We start from the raw sequence: 19,790 nt of genomic DNA, 5'->3' as shown, positions 1-19,790 counted from the left end.
AATTTCTATAAATTACCGCATAAATTTCCATAAATTACCGAAATAAAATTTTTAATTGTCGTTCGCGCTATATATGTATATTTTTGTAAATTACTGCGAAAATTTTCATAAATTACCGAAATAAAAATTTTTAATTGCGATTTATGCTTAACATATTTTTATGAATTATAGCCAAAATTTATATAAATTTCCATAAATTACCTCAAAAATTTCCGTAAATTACCGAAAAAAAATTTTTTAATTGTCGTTCGCGCTATATTTATTTTTGTAAATTAAATTTCTATAAACATTTTAAATCAAATTTCAACTATTTTATAGAATTCAAAAAGCAAAGAATTTTTTTTTAATTTGTTTAAAAATTATAAAAAAATTTTCCGGTCCACCATGGATATTTATTTCTTGACACTTTATCTTCAAAAATATGTATTGATATTTATCATTTCGATAAAAAATTATTTTTAGTTTCAGACACCAAATCTTGTGCTACGCGGAGAATCACCCTAATATAAATTGTAATTGAAATTTATAGATAAATAATGAATATTTAATTATTTAAGGAAATAATCTTATCACTGGAAAATAATAAAGAATTCATTTTCTCTCTCCGTATATATACATATATATAAGCAACGATGTCAAATAAAATTAGTCAAAATTCAAATTTTTAACAGTGAAGTTCAACACTGCATAAAAATGGTAAGATGTGATTTATTCTTTTACTTTAATTTTGATAAACTGTTTATAAAATTATAAATTTATTTACTGAACCCTTTTTACTTCAATAAACTATGTTAAAAATTTCAGAAAGATTTACTGTCAACCGGGGTAATTATACCATCCCCGGGGCTATTATATCCATTGACAGTTTTTAGTGAATACAATTTTTATTTTAGAATATTTTATACAATACGTGCATAAAGTTTCACTTTTGAGAAACGATAAAAAAAAAGAAAAAAAAAACGTAAAAAATTAGTGGCCCATTTCAGAAATTTTGAGCCATACATGCACAATATGTAAATAACTAAAGTAATTTTAATTAGTATTATAAGTTATTTATTAATAAAAATTTTTATATTTGCAGATGTATTACTTCATGATATCATTTTGCATTATTTTTGTGTCCTTCACTCAATCATTTAATATCGATGATGGTAATTATATGAATTTAAATAATTTTATTTTATTTTTCAATATAAAAAAAAATATTAAACCTGTATGGGGCATTTCACATAAGATTTTTATTACAATCTTACAATTTTTCAAAAAAATTCAATGTTCCCATTTTTGGTATTATATTTTGCTATTTTTTGTAGCATTATATTAATATATTAAAATTTTAATTAAATTATCTAGTATCAAACTATGAGGTTGTGTCAATTCGTCACAAAAGACAAGCCAATAACGGATTAACGATTGAAATGATGACAAGAGGAGAACAGATTAAATTTTATTTGAATCCTACTGACGGTTTCATTGCAGGCACAAACACAAAAGTTTACACTGCCAAGAATGAAAACGATCATGTTCAGTTTTCTTATCAGGAAGAGGTATATGTATTATAAAATCCTTATTAACATATAGTATTTCTTGATAATTTCTTTGAGTCACATATATTTAAAAATTTAGATTGCCATAATCACAATATGATTTTAGGTGATGAATCAGTTAGTTATGAATTTTTATCAAGATCCAGATACGTTTTCATCAATTGCACAGAGTGTTGATACATCTGGCAGATTCACATTTGTAAGTAGGGTGAAAATTTCCCAACTGGGCCACCTAAAACTGACTTTTCAAATTTAAAATATTTTTTTTTCATAATATATTGCAGGAAGCCGAATGAAAAATATTCCTAAAATGCGTTTTTAAAAAAATTAATTTTTTAATTATTTATTAACAATTATTGAATATTTTGTTAGCTTTCCACTAAATTTGCAATTACTCTGTTGCTTGTTAATGAAATTTAATAAAATTTGGTGAGCATATAGAAAAATTATGTCTCTTTAAAATGCAATAGAAATTTCAATTAATCTTTATTGTTTATGCAAAAAAAATTGTTTATTTAATAAACAAATGAATATTTAAACTATTTCTCATATTTTTAGGAAGAAATTTCAAAAACGACATAAATCTACACTTTCTCAACTTTAATTTAAAAAAAAGCAAGCGCTTTAATAACAATTCTATTAAAAAAAATTCGGTTAAATAAAAATTTTTTTAAATAAAAATTCGGTTAAATAAAAATTCTGCTATTGAAAAATTTGTTTCTATGGTAAATTAATTTTCTAAAATTCAAACTTTGTACACATTGAGCGTCCAAATTAAAATCTTTTCGATGAAATAACAAATTCATAAAATTAAATTTGTTCTTATATTTATAAGAAATAAAATTTTTTTAAATTATAAATTAAATTATTAAATTATTATAAATTAATTATTAATTGTTAAAATTAATTAAAATTAAATTAAATTTGTTCTTATATTTATAACAACAAATTTAATTTTATGAATTTGTTATTTCATTGAAAAAAAATTAATTGGAACACTCAATGTGTACTAAGTTTGAATTTTAGAAAATTAATTTAACGTAGAACCAAATTTTTTAATATCAGAATTTTCATTTAATCGAATTTTTATTAAAGCCTTATTTTTATTTAACCAAATTCATATTAAATTAAATTTTCGCTAAAATAAATTTTTATTTATCCAAATTAGTATTAGTATAAATTAGTATCACTAGAGAAAATTTTACATTGGAATGTATAATTTTCTCTAGTGATAATAATTCTGTTACTTGCAAAATAATTCAATAAATATTCGGTTTTTTAAGAAAATTCTCAGAAACCAGTTGTAATGAAAAGTTATATGATTGTTAAATAATAAAATAAAGAAAAAACTTGATATCAATTTTTTTTGCATAAACAATAAAGATTAATTGAAATTTCTATTGCATTTCAAAGAGAAATAATTTTTCTATATGCTCACCAAATTTTATTAAATTTCATTAACAAGCAACAGAGTAATTGCAAATGTAGTGGAAAGCTAACAAAATATTCAATTGTTAATAAATAATTAAAAAAATTAATTTTTTTAAAAACGCATTTCAGGAATATTTTTCATTCGGCTTCCTGCAATATATTATGAAAAAAAAATATTTTAAATTTGAAAAGTCAGTTTTAGGTGGCCCAGTTGGGAAATTTTCACCCAGTATAAATTTACACTCTTGCTCAACAAGATTTCCCCATTCTACAGCAGGAAAGGCATTACAAAAATTTTATATTTTCGTTTCCAGTAAAAATACAAGGATCAAAAATTATTTATTTTAAAGCTTATACCTTGAGCTTCAACACTATATCTAAAAAGAGAAATTAAAAATAATTTTTTTTTCATTATTTAATAAGCAAATACCTAAACATAAACTTAAACATTACTTTTCCATTTATAAGCATTTATATAAAATATATACATATATATATATACTTCTAAATAAAATTTTGTTTTATCCCTATTTTAGACTGGAAACATCAATAACACCCACATTTTACGTCCCTTGCCCGATCATCTTGGCAAACGTCGCGATCTGTTGAAAATAAATTCATCATTTTTTGAAAATAATGCCAAAGGTTTCATAAATACTGATGAACATATAATTTATAAACAAACGTTTGATAATTCTATCCGTAAGTATTTCATATGTATAAAACAAATAAATTAAAAACGAATATTTTTAATTCGTATATTAATGGGTTAGTCCACTGACTTTCGTCTAATAGTGGTTGCGACCAAATTTTAAAAAAATATAGTTTTAATATTATGTGAAACTCGATGATTCCCTGAGTTCATTAACCATAATATTATGATAAAAATTTTATTCCCTTTAAAAATATTAAATATCAAAAGTAGGAGGTTCACAATGTGATTTTGTAACCTTAAATTTTTCAATTTTTTTAAAAACGCTATTATTAAAAAACTATTAAAAATTAGATGTTGGAACTCACCAAAAACATAAATCACTTTATTCTGCATAGAGGAACGAAAGAATTATTGCAAAAATTTATTATTTTTGGATGATATACGATTTTAAAAAAAATTTTATTTAAATATTCTCAAGATTTTTATTTACTTATAACTTTTTTGTCGGTGCTCCGAAAAAATTGAGGTTTTGCACAAAGATTTTTTATAATATTCTTTACCTTCTTTTAAAATCTTACGAAGGTGTTTTGCTTCGTTTTGAAGATATTAATTTTCAAAATTTTTTATTTAAAAAGGTTAATTAAAAGACTTGAAGTTAACTGACCAATTTCAAATCGCTACATTTTAATATATTTTTATAAAAAATGGAGCAGTTTGAATGTTGTTAGTTAACTTCAAGTCTTTTAATTAACCTTTTTAAATAAAAAATTTTGAAAATTATATCTCCAAATCGAAGCAGAACACCTTCGTAAGATTTTAATAGAAGGTAAAGAATATTATAAAAAATATTTGTGCGAAACCTCAATTTTTTCGGAGCACCGACAAAAAAGTTATAAGTAAATAAAAATCCTGAGAATATTTAAATAAAATTTTTTTAAAAATCGTATATCATCCAAAAATAATAAATTTTTGCAATAATTCTTTCGTTCCTCTGTGCAGAATAAAGTGATTTATGTTTTTGGTGAGTTCCAACATCTAATTTTTAATAGTTTTTTAATAATAGCGTTTTTAAAAAAATTGAAAAATTTAAGGTTACAAAATCACATTGTGAACCTCCTACTTTTGATATTTAATATTTTTAAAGGGAATAAAATTTTAACCATAATATTATGGTTAATGAACTCAGGGAATCATCGAGTTTCACATATATATATTAAAACTAGATTTTTTTAAAATTTGGTCGCAACCACTATTAGACGAAAGTCAGTGGACTAACCCTAATACATAATATTCTATAAAATTCGTGAATAAGTATACAATTTCATGTGGTAGTGGGATATTTTATTTACCAAATGAGCATAGAAATATTTTAATTTCAATCACGTTAAAGAAACTTTCTTTTACATGTGTATCCTACGATTTTTTTCAAAAAAAAAAACTATTTCTTTTTACAAAAATTTTAAGCCTATAGTTCGATTGTGGGAAAATGATTTTTGCAATATTTTCGGAATTTTTTTAAATTTTGGAAATTTTGAATTTTCATATATTTTGATGCGCTGATTACGAAAATCATAGTGACAATACTCAAAAACTTGATTTTTATGAGAAAAACCATAAAAAAGTCATAAAATTTTTGTTTTTTTTTGTTTACTAAAATTTATTGGGTATAATATGCAAAATTTTCAAAAATTGCATAAGATAAAAAAATATATATTTCAACAATATCTACTACTTTTTTTTAAAGTTTTTTTTTTTTTTTAAATTTTGCATATTTTACCCAATAAACAAAAAAAACCGAAGATGTGTATTTTTACTTAAAAATTTCAAAACATAACCTATAATTTTTTGCTTTCTTCGCAATGGATCACATTTGGGTGATTTCACGTGAGATTTCAGTCGACCCTTTAAAATCGGACAAATATATTTTTTTCTTGTTCTGTAGTGAAGAAAAAGATACGTATTTTTTTTCTTTTGACAAATTTTTGAGTTATGAATTTTCAAAATTTCCGTTTTGTAAATGTAAACCTATTTTCAATAGCTGATAACTCGAAAAAACTGGATTTTTTCAATTTTTGCCAAGAGAAGAAAAGTTTCAGTTTTTTTTTTACTTTTTAATAATATTAACGAAAAATTTTTTTTTCATTTTTTATTTAAAAAAAAAAATAACAATTTTTATAAACTTATTAAGTTTTTTTTAATTTGTGTTTTTTTTTAAACATACCTGGAAATATTAAAAAGATTATGCAAAAAAGTTTAGATTGGGCCGATAAGCTTTATAGGTTTAAATAAACATAAAAATATGTATCTCTTTTTCTATACTACAGAACAAGAAAAAAATATATTTGGCCGATTTTAAAGGGTTGACTAAAATCTCACGTGAATTCACCATATATATATATATGTGCCATTCCAGGAGTTTTTTAACACTTTTCGGAGTAACCTTTCCAAATTAAATGAAACATTTTTTTAATAATATTTATTAATATAAAGGTCCAAAAAAATCACTTTTTAAGTAAAAACAATTGTTTATTTAAAAAATACAACAATAAATAATGCAAAAAATTCACTTTTTTCCTGCAACTCCAAATAAATTGGTTTAAAGATCAAAATTTTCCTTATCTTTCAAGCTTCAATACCGCACAAGAAACATTGAGTCCGAGAAAATATTCAACTCACAATTTTTTAAACAATGTTTGTTTACTTTTTTGTATTTTATTTACTGTGAAACGTCTGCTAAAGCTGCGCGCGACGTTTGGAAGTTGTCGCTTTCCTTATTGAGCAGAAGCTCATTACACTAGCGTAGTAGAAAACATGTTGTGTGAAAAGTGAGGTTTTTCATCCTTCAAAAATGTTTTTTATGATTTTTTACTGCAAAGTAGATAATTAAAAAGCATTCAATGTGATAACCAGAAATTTTTACGTTTCGTTTAATGACAACATAACCTCACTTTTCGCACAACATGCTTTCTACTACGCTAGTGTAATGAGCTTCTGCTCAATAAGGAAAGCGACAACTTCCAAACGTCGCGCGCAGCTTTAGCAGACGTTTCACAGTAAATAAAATACAAAAAAGTAAACAAACATTGTTTAAAAAATTGTGAGTTGAATATTTTCTCGGACTCTATGTTTCTTGTGCGGTATTAAAGCTTGAAAAATAAGGAAAATTTTGATCTTTAAACCAATTTATTTTGAGTTGCAGGAAAAAAGTGAATTTTTTGCATTATTTATTGTTGTATTTTTTAAATAAACAATTATTTTTACTTAAAAAGTGATTTTTTGGACCTTTATATTAATAAATATTATTAAAAAAATGTTTCATTTAATTTGGAAAGGTTACTCCAAAAAGTGCTAAAAAACTCCTGGAATGGCACATATATATCATTTGTTTAGCATTTTCTACGCCTAAAGTGTTCAATGATAAATTAATGAAAACTAAGAGTGTATCCCGAAGGGATGTATACTGGACACCAAGTATAGTTTATCCGGAAATTTTGGTTTATGTAGACGAATTAATTTTCGCGTGAGTACTATTTATGTTCATATTCATCCTTTAGTTTTGACCTATATGATTTCCAAACCCTCATAACAAAAGGATATCCCTAGGATATCCATATCAATGGTCGATATCCTAGAATGGTCCCCAGGATATCTTGGGATATCCATAGGATATCCAAACCGCTGGTCTGTGGAACATCAACAGAACATCCATAGGATATCCACAGGATATCCCTAAGACATCCACAAAATATCTATTGGATATTATATCGCTGGATATCCATGATATATCCTCAGGATGTCTGTGGGATATTCTTAGGATATTCACGGGATATTTAATATCTCAACATATATTTTTAAAGGTTAAAATTGTTAAGCTAATATAATGAATAATAATATAATAAAAACAAAAATCTTATGAGCTTCTAATTTATTTTAAATGAAGATTTGAAACGCATTTTTCAAAGTTTTTAAATAAACTCACGCACTTAATGTATAATTAATATTAATAGTTATTCGTTATTTGCGGGGAAGAATTTATATTGTTTAAAGCCAATTTATTTTCTGACAATATTAAGCATATGAATAAAGGAATGAATCACGAATGAGAAAAAAATTAGTTAATAATTTTTCAAATTAAACAACTTTCTCGAAAAACAAGTTGCATTTTATTTTATTTATATAAAATTTAATTTACAGAATATTCTCACTCGTAGTCTGATAATTACTTTAAAAACAGTATCCTGAGAATATCTTCTTGACACCCAGAAGATATACTGAGAATATCCTGAAAATATTTGTGGGATATCCTGATGATATTTGTGGGATATCCTGATGATATCTGTGGGATATCCTGCACGGAGAGACCGCCGGTTAGAAAAATTACTAAAAAAATTTACAAGTAGCGGAAATAAGGTTACATTGTCAAATATTGCTATAGGAAATCGAAAATTCTACTAGCAGCATACTTAATAAAACTGTAGACTATAGTAATTTCTATTCCAATTTGTGTGCAATTTTACTATAGTATACAGGTTTTATTAAGTATACTGCTAATAGAATTTTCGATTTCCTACAGCAATATATGACAAAGTAACCTTATTTCCGCTACTTGTAAATCTTTTTAGTAATTTTTCCAACCGGCGGTCTCTCCGTGTGACGATATCTATGGGATATCTGGAGGACATTTATGAAAGTCTATAGAGATATCCAGAAGATATCCTGTTGATATCCTCAGATATCCATGGGATATCCAAAGGATATCCAAACCGTCGATTTTTTGGATATCCTTAAGAGATCCTTTTGATATCCATAGGACATCCCTAGGATATCTGCGGGATATTATCAATATATCCCAAGATATCTTGTGTTATTAGGGAAGGTATTTTTCCTGCTTTTTTAAATGGTGCAAAATTTTTTCTAAAAGATTCAAAATTTACCGTTTTTTTTGAAAATTAAAAATATTTTTGGAATGTTTCACGTCAATCGGCCCAGAGCTCTGCCCAAAATTCTAATCAATAAAAATAAATATGCGATACATCAAAATTCAAAATAGCGTCTTTGTGCTACTGCTTTAAGGGGAGGGAGCGCTAAAATTTCAACCTTTCAAAATTAAGACTATTTAAGGTTGTTAATTTTTTTTTCTTTTTTTTAACAATATTAAGTATTTAAAACTGTAATATATTATGGGAAATTCAAAAACTAAACATTTAAACTTTTGTCGCAATTTTCATTATTTATCACCCCTTTTATAGATAACTTGATAATAACTTATACTTATTGATAACTTTTTTTTAATTGCAGAAAATTTAATTATGATATGATGAAAGCGGTAGAATATACTTTAAGTTACTGGAATGGAGTTGATTTAAGATTCAGACAATTTCAAAAACCAATGATTCGCCTCTATATTTCCGGAATAGTATTATTTGAGGTATGTTGCATATGTATTGAAAAATATTTATTTGAATCTAATTTTCGTTTGTACCATTCAAAAAAAAAAAAAACAATAAGATTCAAAGCATATTTAGAAAAGACTTAATTAGTTGTAACTTTAATTAATATTTTTATTTATTAAATATTTAATTTTTTAATATAATAAAAATTTTTCTAAAATTTATTAATTACATTTGTATGTTAAAGAATACACCACCGTTTGTCTATCCAACTTTATATTCAAACGAAATGTGTGATGCAGAGGTATTACGACAAGAATTTGCTAGTTTTTTGCATAAGGACAATATCATTCAACCAATCAAGGATTATGATATATCTATGTATATGACTGCAAGAAAATTGTATACGATTAATGAAAATAGAGAAGCAACAGGTAAATAAATTCTTTTTATTCAGAATTATAGTAGTGTTTAAAATAATTTAATAATTAAAAAAAAAAATTCGTTGATTTAAAAAAAATAGGAGAAACTTAAATAGGGAAATCGTAAGGGCCTTGTAATATTTCCCTATTATTTGTATATGATTCTGACGTGGAAAAATGCGGATTTCTGATTAGGCCCAGAGGTTTCTTGTGACGCTTGATTTTTTATAAAAATGATTCATAGTACCCAATAGTGAGAACCCTACAAGAACCCTACGACCGTTTTTCGATTACTTTCAACTTACTATCATTTTTATTGAATGATAATTTAAGGTTATATTATTTATTATAAATAGTAGAAAATTTGGACCAGTATCATTTTAACACGAAACTTACAATTAAGATTTTCATATTGTGCTACCAGGAATATTGTTATTTTGTGCATGTGCTGAAATCAAATAGTTAGTCTAATAATTAATAGATTACTTTAGTGAGGTTCACAACGTTTCTAATCAACGATTTAGAAGAACAAATATTTTTCTATTTAAATGTTTACATATTTTTGCATAAAAACTATTTTACTTAATTTTTCGATCAATAATTTGTAAAAGAGAAAATTATAAACAAAATATTTTATTGTTTTTGTCAAGAAAAATATTTTTTTTCTTTACTATAAGGTATAATTGCCTCAGTCATTGGCGGCCTTCTATAATATTAAGCAATACGAAAAAACTAGCATATTTTGCAGACGATTATTAAATTTTACAACATTTATTACAACAATCGAGTATTGAAATAAGTACTACTTTTTATTTAAAAAAACAAGCAGGGTGCCAACCACTGAGAAAGTGTCAATGACTGGAGCATTTATACCCTATTTGGTAATATATTAACGTTTAATAAAATAATTTTTGTATTACAAAAACATCATACAAAATAATTTCTCAAAGTTCAAGGAGATTTTACCATTAAATAAGACATTTTTATTTTTTAATATCTTCGAATTGATTGTTACATATTTAAAATTATTTTCACATTCTTAATAATTTAAATTCATTATATTTTCTAATGAATTATATAAACTACAAATTTTCTTTTTACAGTTTAATTATATTTTTTATAAAGAATAATATAGTAATATAACCTGAAATTATAATTAATCAAAAATTGAAAGTTAAATAAAAGTTAAATTGAAAGTTCTCATAGGGCAATCGTAGGGTTCTTGTTATTCTTCTCACTATTAACCATTAAAACTAATTTTTGAGAAAAACAAGCGTCACCAAAAACGTCAGGATCTAACCAGAATTCTGCATTTTTCCCTATCAGAAACTTACCAAATTTTAGTTTTCGATAAGGAAACTTAGGGAAACTTCTCCACGGGATTTATTTGATTCAGTCAATTTATTATTCGACTTTTTTAAAAAGAATAAAATAATATTGCAATATGAAAATTTAGAAAAAAAATTGATTAATTAACAAATTAATTTTTAAAATTTTTCATCGACTACTTTTTTTAAACTTTTTTTATAATTTTGAACAATCAGTCGTACCTATAGATTTAATTTTTTTTCAGTTTTTCAAAAATTAAGTGTGCAATATAAATTATTATTCAAACTATATATATATATATATAACGCTTTATTAAAGGTATAGCGAATCTGGGATCACCATGTTTTGATAGTTATGACCAGTCGGATTATAACAACGGAAAATACTATTCTTCTGGAATAGTTATCGATGATAATGATTATAAATACCTTTTAACTGCTGCTCACGAATTAGGTCACATGTAAGAACTGCATATTTTATTTACATTCATTTTACCTATGATTAATTAACATTTAAAAAATAAAAATATTTTTGTTAATAATATCTGCTGAAAGAACAGATACTTAATTTCAAAAAAAAATTTAACATACATTGAAAAAATGTTGGTGCAGCAGCTGCCCTAAAAGAAAAATTTCTATATTCAATTAACTTCACTCATAAAATACTTATGGTAAATATTAAGTATAAAGTTAATTGAAAATAGAAATTTTTCGTTTCGGGCAGCTGCTGAACCAAAATTTTTACAATGTACCTACAAAATTTATTTATTTCTATATTTTACGAATGATCAACATTTTTTTCATATCGTTTTTCAAATTTTTTTTAAAAAATAATCTTATTTAAATGATTCACGATATATTTTCATCAGAAAATAATTCTTTACATGTTCACAACAGGGATTAAAATTATTAAAATTTTATTTAAATTTTTAAGTTATGTTCGTTTCTTGGTTAGGGGAATTTGAAGTTATTTGATTATATCGGACATAGCGTCAAACTCAACGGTCTCTGGACCTATGACCTTGAATTTTAAGGTTATGTTTAAAATTTTAAATCTATTTTGACTCCTTGAACAGACGTCACTTTAGCTATAATTTTAATATTTAAAAGAAAAAAAAATTTCTCATTTTTTCTCCTACGATCACTTCACGTAAAATTCCCCATGTAGGGTCAATTGGGGTAAATAGGGACAAAATCGATATTTTTCACAAACTACGTAAGTTTCTTCCTTTAAATGATAATATTTGCGGGTTTATTTTTTATTTTATTTTTTATTTCAGTATTTTATCTCGCATTTGAAAAAATAGACTTAAAAATCATACCAAATTTTTTTCTTATTCCTCATGACTCCCATAACAGAAATTAACTTGAATTTTTTATTTTTGTCAATTTGGTTAATAATAACAAGCTGTACCCATTTACCCCAAAAATTTGAAAACTCAGGGTAAATAAGGACAGCTTGTCATTATTAACCAAATTGACAAAAATCAAAAATTCAAGTGAATTTTTGTTATAGGAGTCATAAGGAATAAGAAAAAAATTTTGTATGATTTTTAAGTCTATTTTCTTTGAAATGTGAGACAAAATACTGAAACAGTTTGACTTTGAATTTCAAGTCTTTATGCATTGAGCGATAACTTTTTTTTATCTTGCTGCCAATTATCAAGATAAAAGCTTGGCAATACTAAAAAACTTCTTGCAGCTAATCTGAGGTTAAAATATTGACGTTGAACTTAATTTTAAAATTGTAAATTAAGCTCTAAAACCTCTTGTCCCCATTTACCCCAACTGACCCTATATAATTTCATTATTTTTGGCTTCTCTGTTTATATTTACGTCATTTTCAATAAATTTTTTAACAGTTATTTATAAATCTATATTATACAAAAATTTTTTTTTGTATTTAACTTTCATATTTATTATACAGTAAAATTTTATATGAAATTTTTTTTCTTTAGCCTTGGTGCACCACATGATGAGGAGCAACCCGAAGACGGTGCTCCATATGGTTCTATAAATTGCCTTAAAGAAGAAAGTTACATCATGAGTTATAATAACAATAATCGAAATATGTTTTTCTTTTCTCCTTGTTCTGAACAAAACATAATATATACTTTAAGGTGCGCTAAAAATTTATGAATATCATTAAAAAAAATTCGTGAAAATTACCAACAAAAAAATTGCTTATTTTGAAATTATTGTTATACTAAAATAGAAAAAAATCTTTCTATAACTGCAAGTAAATTATAACTTAACTAGCAAAATTATCAATATTAATTATCAATAATAATTTAATTTATTAGAATATTATTACATATTAAATAATAATAATGAAAATTATATGTTTACAGGCCTCGGATTATATGACTTTTTCCGACTTTTTTCAAAAATACGACTTTTAACGACTTATTTTAATAAAATGCGACATTTTTTTTTTATTTGAAAAAAATGTAAATAAAATACATTTTTTTAGTATAAACTGTAGATCCTCTTCAGATCATCTTCAATTCAATTATTTAACAAATTTTGAACTAAAATGATTCTTCACTAAATTAATTATTTTTAATAATTTTAATGAAATACATCACAAATTCAATTATATCAAAATTATTTTTCAATTAAAATTTTTATGAAATTTAACAATTGTTTATAATTTAAAAAAAAAATATCACAATAAAATTGAATTATTTTTTAAAAATTTCAATTCAAAATAAACTAAAATTCAATTATATTATCCGAAATTTTAATTCAAAATCTATTAAAAATCCAATAATTATCTAAAATTTGCAATTTAAAATTTAATTATCTAAAATTTGCAATTTAAAATTTAATTATTAACCAAGTTTTCAATTTAAAATGAAATAAAATTCAATTATTTTCTAAAATTTCTATTCAAAATTAATTATCCAAATTTTCAATCAAAAATGAACTTAAATTAAATTATTATCCAAAATTTCAATTAAAATTCAATTATTTCCCAAAATTTTCAATTCAAAATGAACTGAAATTCAATTATTTTAAAAATTTTTAATTTAAAATCAATAAAAATTCAATTATTTTTTGAAATTTAAATTGAAATTCAATTATTTTCAAAATTTTCAATTCAAAATCAACTAAAATTCAATTATTTTCAAAATTTTCAATTCAAAATCTACTAAAATTCAATAATTTTCGAAAATTTCAATTCAAAATCAACTAAAATTCAATTATTTTTTAAAATTTAAATTGAAATTCAATTATTTTGAAAATTTTCAATTCAAAATCAACTAAAATTCAATTATTTTCAAAATTTTCAATTCAAAATCAACTAAAATTCAATTATTTTCAAAATTTTCAATTCAAAATCTACTAAAATTCAATAATTATCGAAAATTTCAATTCAAAATCAACTAAAATTCAATTATTTTCCAAATTTTCAATTCAATAATTTTCGAAAATTTCAATTCAAAATCTACTATAATTCAATAATTATCGAAAATTTCAATTCAAAATCAACTAAAATTCAACTAAAGTATAATTATTTTCCAAAATTTAAACTGAAATTCAATTATTTTCTAAAGTTAAAATCAAATAAAATTTCATTATTCTCAAAAATTTGAATTCAAAATTAATTGAATTTTCAATAATTTGAATTTAAAAGCATCTAAAATTTCTAAAATTTTCCATCGAAATTTTTTTTTTTTTGAAATTTAATAATTTCAATTATAACTCTAAGGAAATTCAATTATTTTTAACTATTTTAATAATATTCTTTGAAAATTCAACTATCTGAAACCATTTTTCAATTAAAAATGATTTTCAAATTATTGTATTTTGTCCGCATTTTCTAATAAATTTTTAGTGAAATCATCTAAAATTTTAATTACAAAACACTTAAAGTTTCAATTAATTTCAAAAATCTCAATTTTAAATCTTTGAAAATTCAATTAAATTTAAAAAATGTTTTCCAAAAATTGTTTGATAAATTATTATTAGTTCTGTAAAATTTAATAATTGTTTGAAAATTCACAATATCTTTTGAAATTTAATTATTTCTAAAAATTTCAACTTTAACCGTTCGAAAAGGATTATTATTAAAAAAAAATAAATTTATTTAAAAATCTGTAAAATATTTTTATTAAAATAAAAAACAAATCCACTTTTTTTTGGAATATAAATCGACTAAAACGACTTTTTTGTGTCTTTAAGTTGATTCGAGGACTGTGTTTTTATAATTAATATTTAATAGGTATTCGTTGGCCCCTGGTACCTTAAAAATTAATTTTTAAAAATAAATTTTTTTCAAATTACTATCTTGTACGAAATTTCCTGGCGCATCTTTTTTCTCATCATAAATTTTTTGTATTTGTATACAATTTTTGATTGAATATACAATTTTAAAAAAAATTTCGTTGGTAAACGTTGTGTACTTCAGCTTCGTGAATTGAATTTTCGAATTTGGAATTTTAAAGAAACTTATTCCGAAATTTGGAAACACAATTATACAACTTTGGCAAAAATGAGAAAAAGAATTGTCAAAATTTGACACGTCATAAGATTACTATTCAAAAAAACACGTGAAATCAGAAAAGGCCAATTTCAAGTTAGGACAGAAGGACAGACCAAGCATTTTATTATTATATAATAATAATTACCTTCTATTTTTACAATGACTTACAATTTTAATTTAACAAATTTTTATACATACTTTGAATTACTATTTATTTAAATTAAATTAAAATTTATCTTCAATAATTTGGAAATAAAAGTTTTCATTTTTTGAAAATGAAAAAATTGAAAACAAAAAAATTCAGTTATTAAATTACAGCTATTTTATCAGTGCAAATTACACTGATTTAAATTTAAAGAATACTGTGAATATAATAAATTTTATTTTTCTGCAGTCAAGAATCATCATCATGCCTTCGAAATAATCCAGCAGAATATGAAAATAACTATCCGCTACGGAGATTATTACCCGGTGAAATGATGTCTTTAGATGAACAGTGCCAAAAAATGGGATTCCTTCAATGTGCATATGTAAGTTTCTTTAACTTCAATGTAAAACTTTGTATAATTTCATCTATCAATGATTATGTTTTATTTTTAATATGATTCCATAGGATAAGACAACTTGTTTAGATCTATACTGTTACATGTACAATGATGAGGGAATTATGTCTTACTATACATACAACGAACCTCCGGCGGAGGGATCTTATTGTGGTGATGGCATGGTAATAAAAATTAAATTAAATTTCTTCTTCAATACATACATCATAACTACAATGTTTTTAAAGAAATATGTTATTTTATAAATTTTCCTGTCTAAAATGTTAAACTATTGCATTTAATATCGAAATGTTAACGAGTTACCCTTGTTTGATCTAATTTTCAAATTATTGAATTCCGTAAAGTCGAATAACCAATTTATCGAAATAATAAAAGTTAACGAATTTTAAAAATTTACAATTACAAATGATCCAAAATTTGGAAAAATTAAGTAGGGTCAGTTGGAGTAAATGGGGACAAAATCCCTATTTTTCACAAATTACTCAAGTTTCTTCCTTTAAATGGTAATATTTGCGGGTTTATTTTTTTTAAGTTGTTATTGACATTACCAGGATTAATTTTATGCAGCAGAAAAAAATTTAGATAAGCTTTAAACGCATGAATTTGACTGTTTCTATTTACCCCAAGATTTAGAAAATTTCAAAAAAATTTGGAGTAAATTGGGACAGCATAGTTTCTAAGAAAGGTTTAAGAAAAAAGTTTCCTTAAGTATATATTACTGTATTAAGGGATGAAAAAACTTGAAAAAAATTTGTAGTAGATATATAATAGTTGAACCAATTGAATTTTTTTTATTTTTTTTTTTATTTCAGTATTTTGTCTCACATTTGAAAAAAAAAACAGACTTAGGGGACATCGGGGCAAAATGGGATAGTTAACGTTTGAAGCTCAATAAAACTTACATTACTATATATATTTTGTATATTAATTTTGAAAAAAATAATTTTTTTTTTTAATGAAAATTGTAAATTTAAATGGTTTCTATTGTGGCACTAAAAAGCAGACGATGAAAAAAAATATTTCTTGCAAAAAATACACATCAATCTTTGAAACGAAGACATTCTTTTTTTAATCAAGGATAATTTGTTTAAAACAAATAAATTTTCTTTGTATCAAAAAAAAATTTGATAAAGAAATCTTTTTTCTGGGTGGAATTTTTATAATTTCGAATTATCAAAAGATCAATATAGCAATATTGAGATATAAAATATTCGAATGTAAACTCATTTAATTAAAATTTTCCATCTTTTGATAATAATTTAAACATTTAGGAATTGGATAAAATAAAAAATCGAACTTTTAAAACTTTAATCATTTGTAAATATATGAACTTTCAAAAATTCGATTTTTTGGTTATTTAAAAATATAAGAAATAGAAACTTTTGATGATTGTAACATTTGAAAATACGATCAATAAGACATTTAAATTTTTAAAAATTCGATTTTTTGAGATTTAGACAAAAATAAGGAGACTCAACCCTAAATATGTGTATTAGTATTTAGTAATTGATTGTTTATAATTTTATTTTTCAGTACTGTATAGCAGGACAATGTGAATATAAAGTATAAAAAAAAGGAAAGGTAATGATATTCAATAAATGGAAATAAATTTCTTTTATTAATAATGTCGAACGGTCTCAGAAATTCTTTGACAAAAAGAGACCTTTCATTATCGCCCTATAAAAACGGTAATGAACGTGAAAATAATAATTATTGATTTTAAAATACATTTTTCTCGAAACACGAACAATTTTTACAAAATTGACCTAAATGCCAAGGATCATTATTATCTAATAAATTTCCTAAATCCGAAAGATGGTGTGAATTTGTGCTAAACGCGATTGCATGCTTCCGCCATCTGACGGCAACAGGTCGTAATGCACCTGTTATTATATTACTTTCCTACTTTTCGTTTTGCAATTAAATTCAATGTTTAGAGCAGATTCAAAAAATTTGTGTTTGAAATATTTTATGGGTCGTCCATATATTACGTCATACTTTAAGGGGGAGGAGGGGGGGGTCAGTAAATTTGTGACAACCAGCAGAAAAAATGGCGCTAATGTACGCAATAGTGTGTGACATGGGGAAGGAGGGTGAACAAAAAAGGTAAAAAAAAAATGTATGACGTAATATATGGACGACCCCTTATGTTTTAAAAACTTTTTTTCTTTTTTAAGAAACATAAAACGTTCATTTTTTTGAGTAAATTTCAAATTGATACAATTTTTAAAAATATTATCACATTTAGAATAATAATAGTAGAATTTTTTTTTCTTTTTGTCACTCTGTTCCCTAAAAAATACTTTTTGAATTTAATGAAAATAATAGTCTATAAAGTTCATCTATAAATTTATTCCAAAATTTACGTATTTAAACGATGACTTTAACACCATCTTACAACTATACACATGTTATAGCTTATCATGTTTTAGTTGTGTGAGGACAATCGAGATACCACATAGTTCTTGCACTTTTGAAAATGTTCAAGGGGTGTAAGAAGCTATTTTCTGCATAAACGCGTTAAGGTAACTTTCCTCCCTCAAAATTCCAGTAAGTGTGTGAGGGGTGGGGGGGGGGTGGTTGAATCATCGCGTTGGGTCTTGAATCACCGCGCCTGCCTGTTATTATAAATTGAATGCCGAAGAAGATGAGAAACCGCGAGAAAGGAGGTGATAAAGGGGGAGGAAACAGTTTACGAGGTCGCGTAATTCTGCTGACAAATACATACCAAAGACCAGCTTCGTCGACTTACGATGACACTGATCTGTGAAATTCTTGGAAATTGGGTATAACAGTTTGAAAATATCGTTTAGCGGCTTTTGCTTCGCTTATTACCTCTGTCGTTTTATATTGGCTTTTTAAGTGATAATAATACTTTCATTATACGATACAAATTGAGAGAGGGAAAAATTGACTAGGACAGCAAAATTATAATCTTCTAAAAGCGTTCGAAAAAAAAAAAAAAATTGGCGAGCCAATTCATTTGCTATACAATGGATTTTATTATTTTGTTCGAATTCTGTTTCATTGTTTATTGATACTACAGAACAAATTTTTTTCCTTAAAGAAGATATAAAATAAAATTCAATTTTGCTAAGAAAACAAAAAGTAATATAAACGAAAACTCTACTTTACCGACTGATGATAATGAAGGTCTCTGTATTACCAGCAGTCGGTAAAGTAGAGTTTTCATTTATATTACTTTTTGTTTTCTTAGCAAAATTGAATTATGTTTACCTCTTGTAACTTTATATCCGTTTTGGTCTCTATATTACCGACTGCTACTAATATAGAAACCTACCTGACCATCAGTCGGTAAAGAAACTGGTGGTTTATTGCGAAAAATGACAGATTAACTTGAATATGAATATTATTTTCCATATTGAGAAAAAGGTGTTATCAATGATAAAATTTCAAGAACTTTTTCCTGTCATCAAAATATTAAATTTTTAATGGAAATAAGTATCTGTGTAATTATTTGCACAATTGTTAATAGAAGTACTTTTTTGCTTGGAAAATTTGATTTCAAAAAATAATAAAAAAAAATTTCATAGATAATAATTTTTTTTTCCAGTCTATTATAATTAAGTAGTGACCTTTACAATTTATTAATAATAAAATTGATCAATTCCACATCACTCAGCAAACTAATCGTGGGATATTAGCATAGATAGTCTAACGATAGATAATTCTGAATCTTAAAGGGTCCGGGACTGGGCGTTTGATAACCGCCCCTCGCAAGTTAGCGTATCTAGTCGGTGGGATAGAAAGGGACGTTTTGGTGTAACACGCGTTCCTTCTATTAAATTAACGTGAAGCAGAAGGGTAGAAATCACCCCCCTCTAAGTAGTAGGTCATCCAGTTTGATCTTTGCGTCTTGAGAAATTTCACCATAACCTTTCCTCTAACGCCCATCTATATCAAACGTTATGTGAGTAATATTAAATTTAATCAATTTATAATCA

The 19,790-nt window shown here is 24.5% G+C and overlaps 1 protein-coding gene across 1 annotated transcript; it reads left to right on the top strand.

Moving 5' to 3' along the window:
- Window positions 1-1,081: 1,081 nt before the first annotated feature.
- Window positions 1,082-17,569, top strand: LOC127284896 (A disintegrin and metalloproteinase with thrombospondin motifs 16-like). The gene is made up of 12 exons (XM_051310614.1): window positions 1,082-1,151; window positions 1,354-1,547; window positions 1,654-1,746; window positions 3,515-3,680; window positions 7,024-7,153; window positions 8,932-9,061; window positions 9,271-9,457; window positions 11,093-11,234; window positions 12,732-12,893; window positions 15,657-15,792; window positions 15,876-15,989; window positions 17,359-17,569. The coding sequence occupies exons 1-12, from the start codon at window positions 1,082-1,084 to the stop codon at window positions 17,392-17,394; spliced, it is 1,560 nt and encodes a 519-aa protein (XP_051166571.1). The 3' UTR covers window positions 17,395-17,569.
- The last annotated feature ends 2,221 nt before the right edge of the window (window positions 17,570-19,790 follow it).

Source organism: Leptopilina boulardi, unplaced genomic scaffold (genome assembly GCF_019393585.1).
Source record: "Leptopilina boulardi isolate dan_hultmark-lab unplaced genomic scaffold, ZJU_Lbou_2.1 LbouV2_121, whole genome shotgun sequence".
Taxonomy (NCBI): domain Eukaryota; kingdom Metazoa; phylum Arthropoda; class Insecta; order Hymenoptera; family Figitidae; genus Leptopilina; species Leptopilina boulardi.
This window is presented reverse-complemented; position numbering and strand designations above follow the sequence as displayed.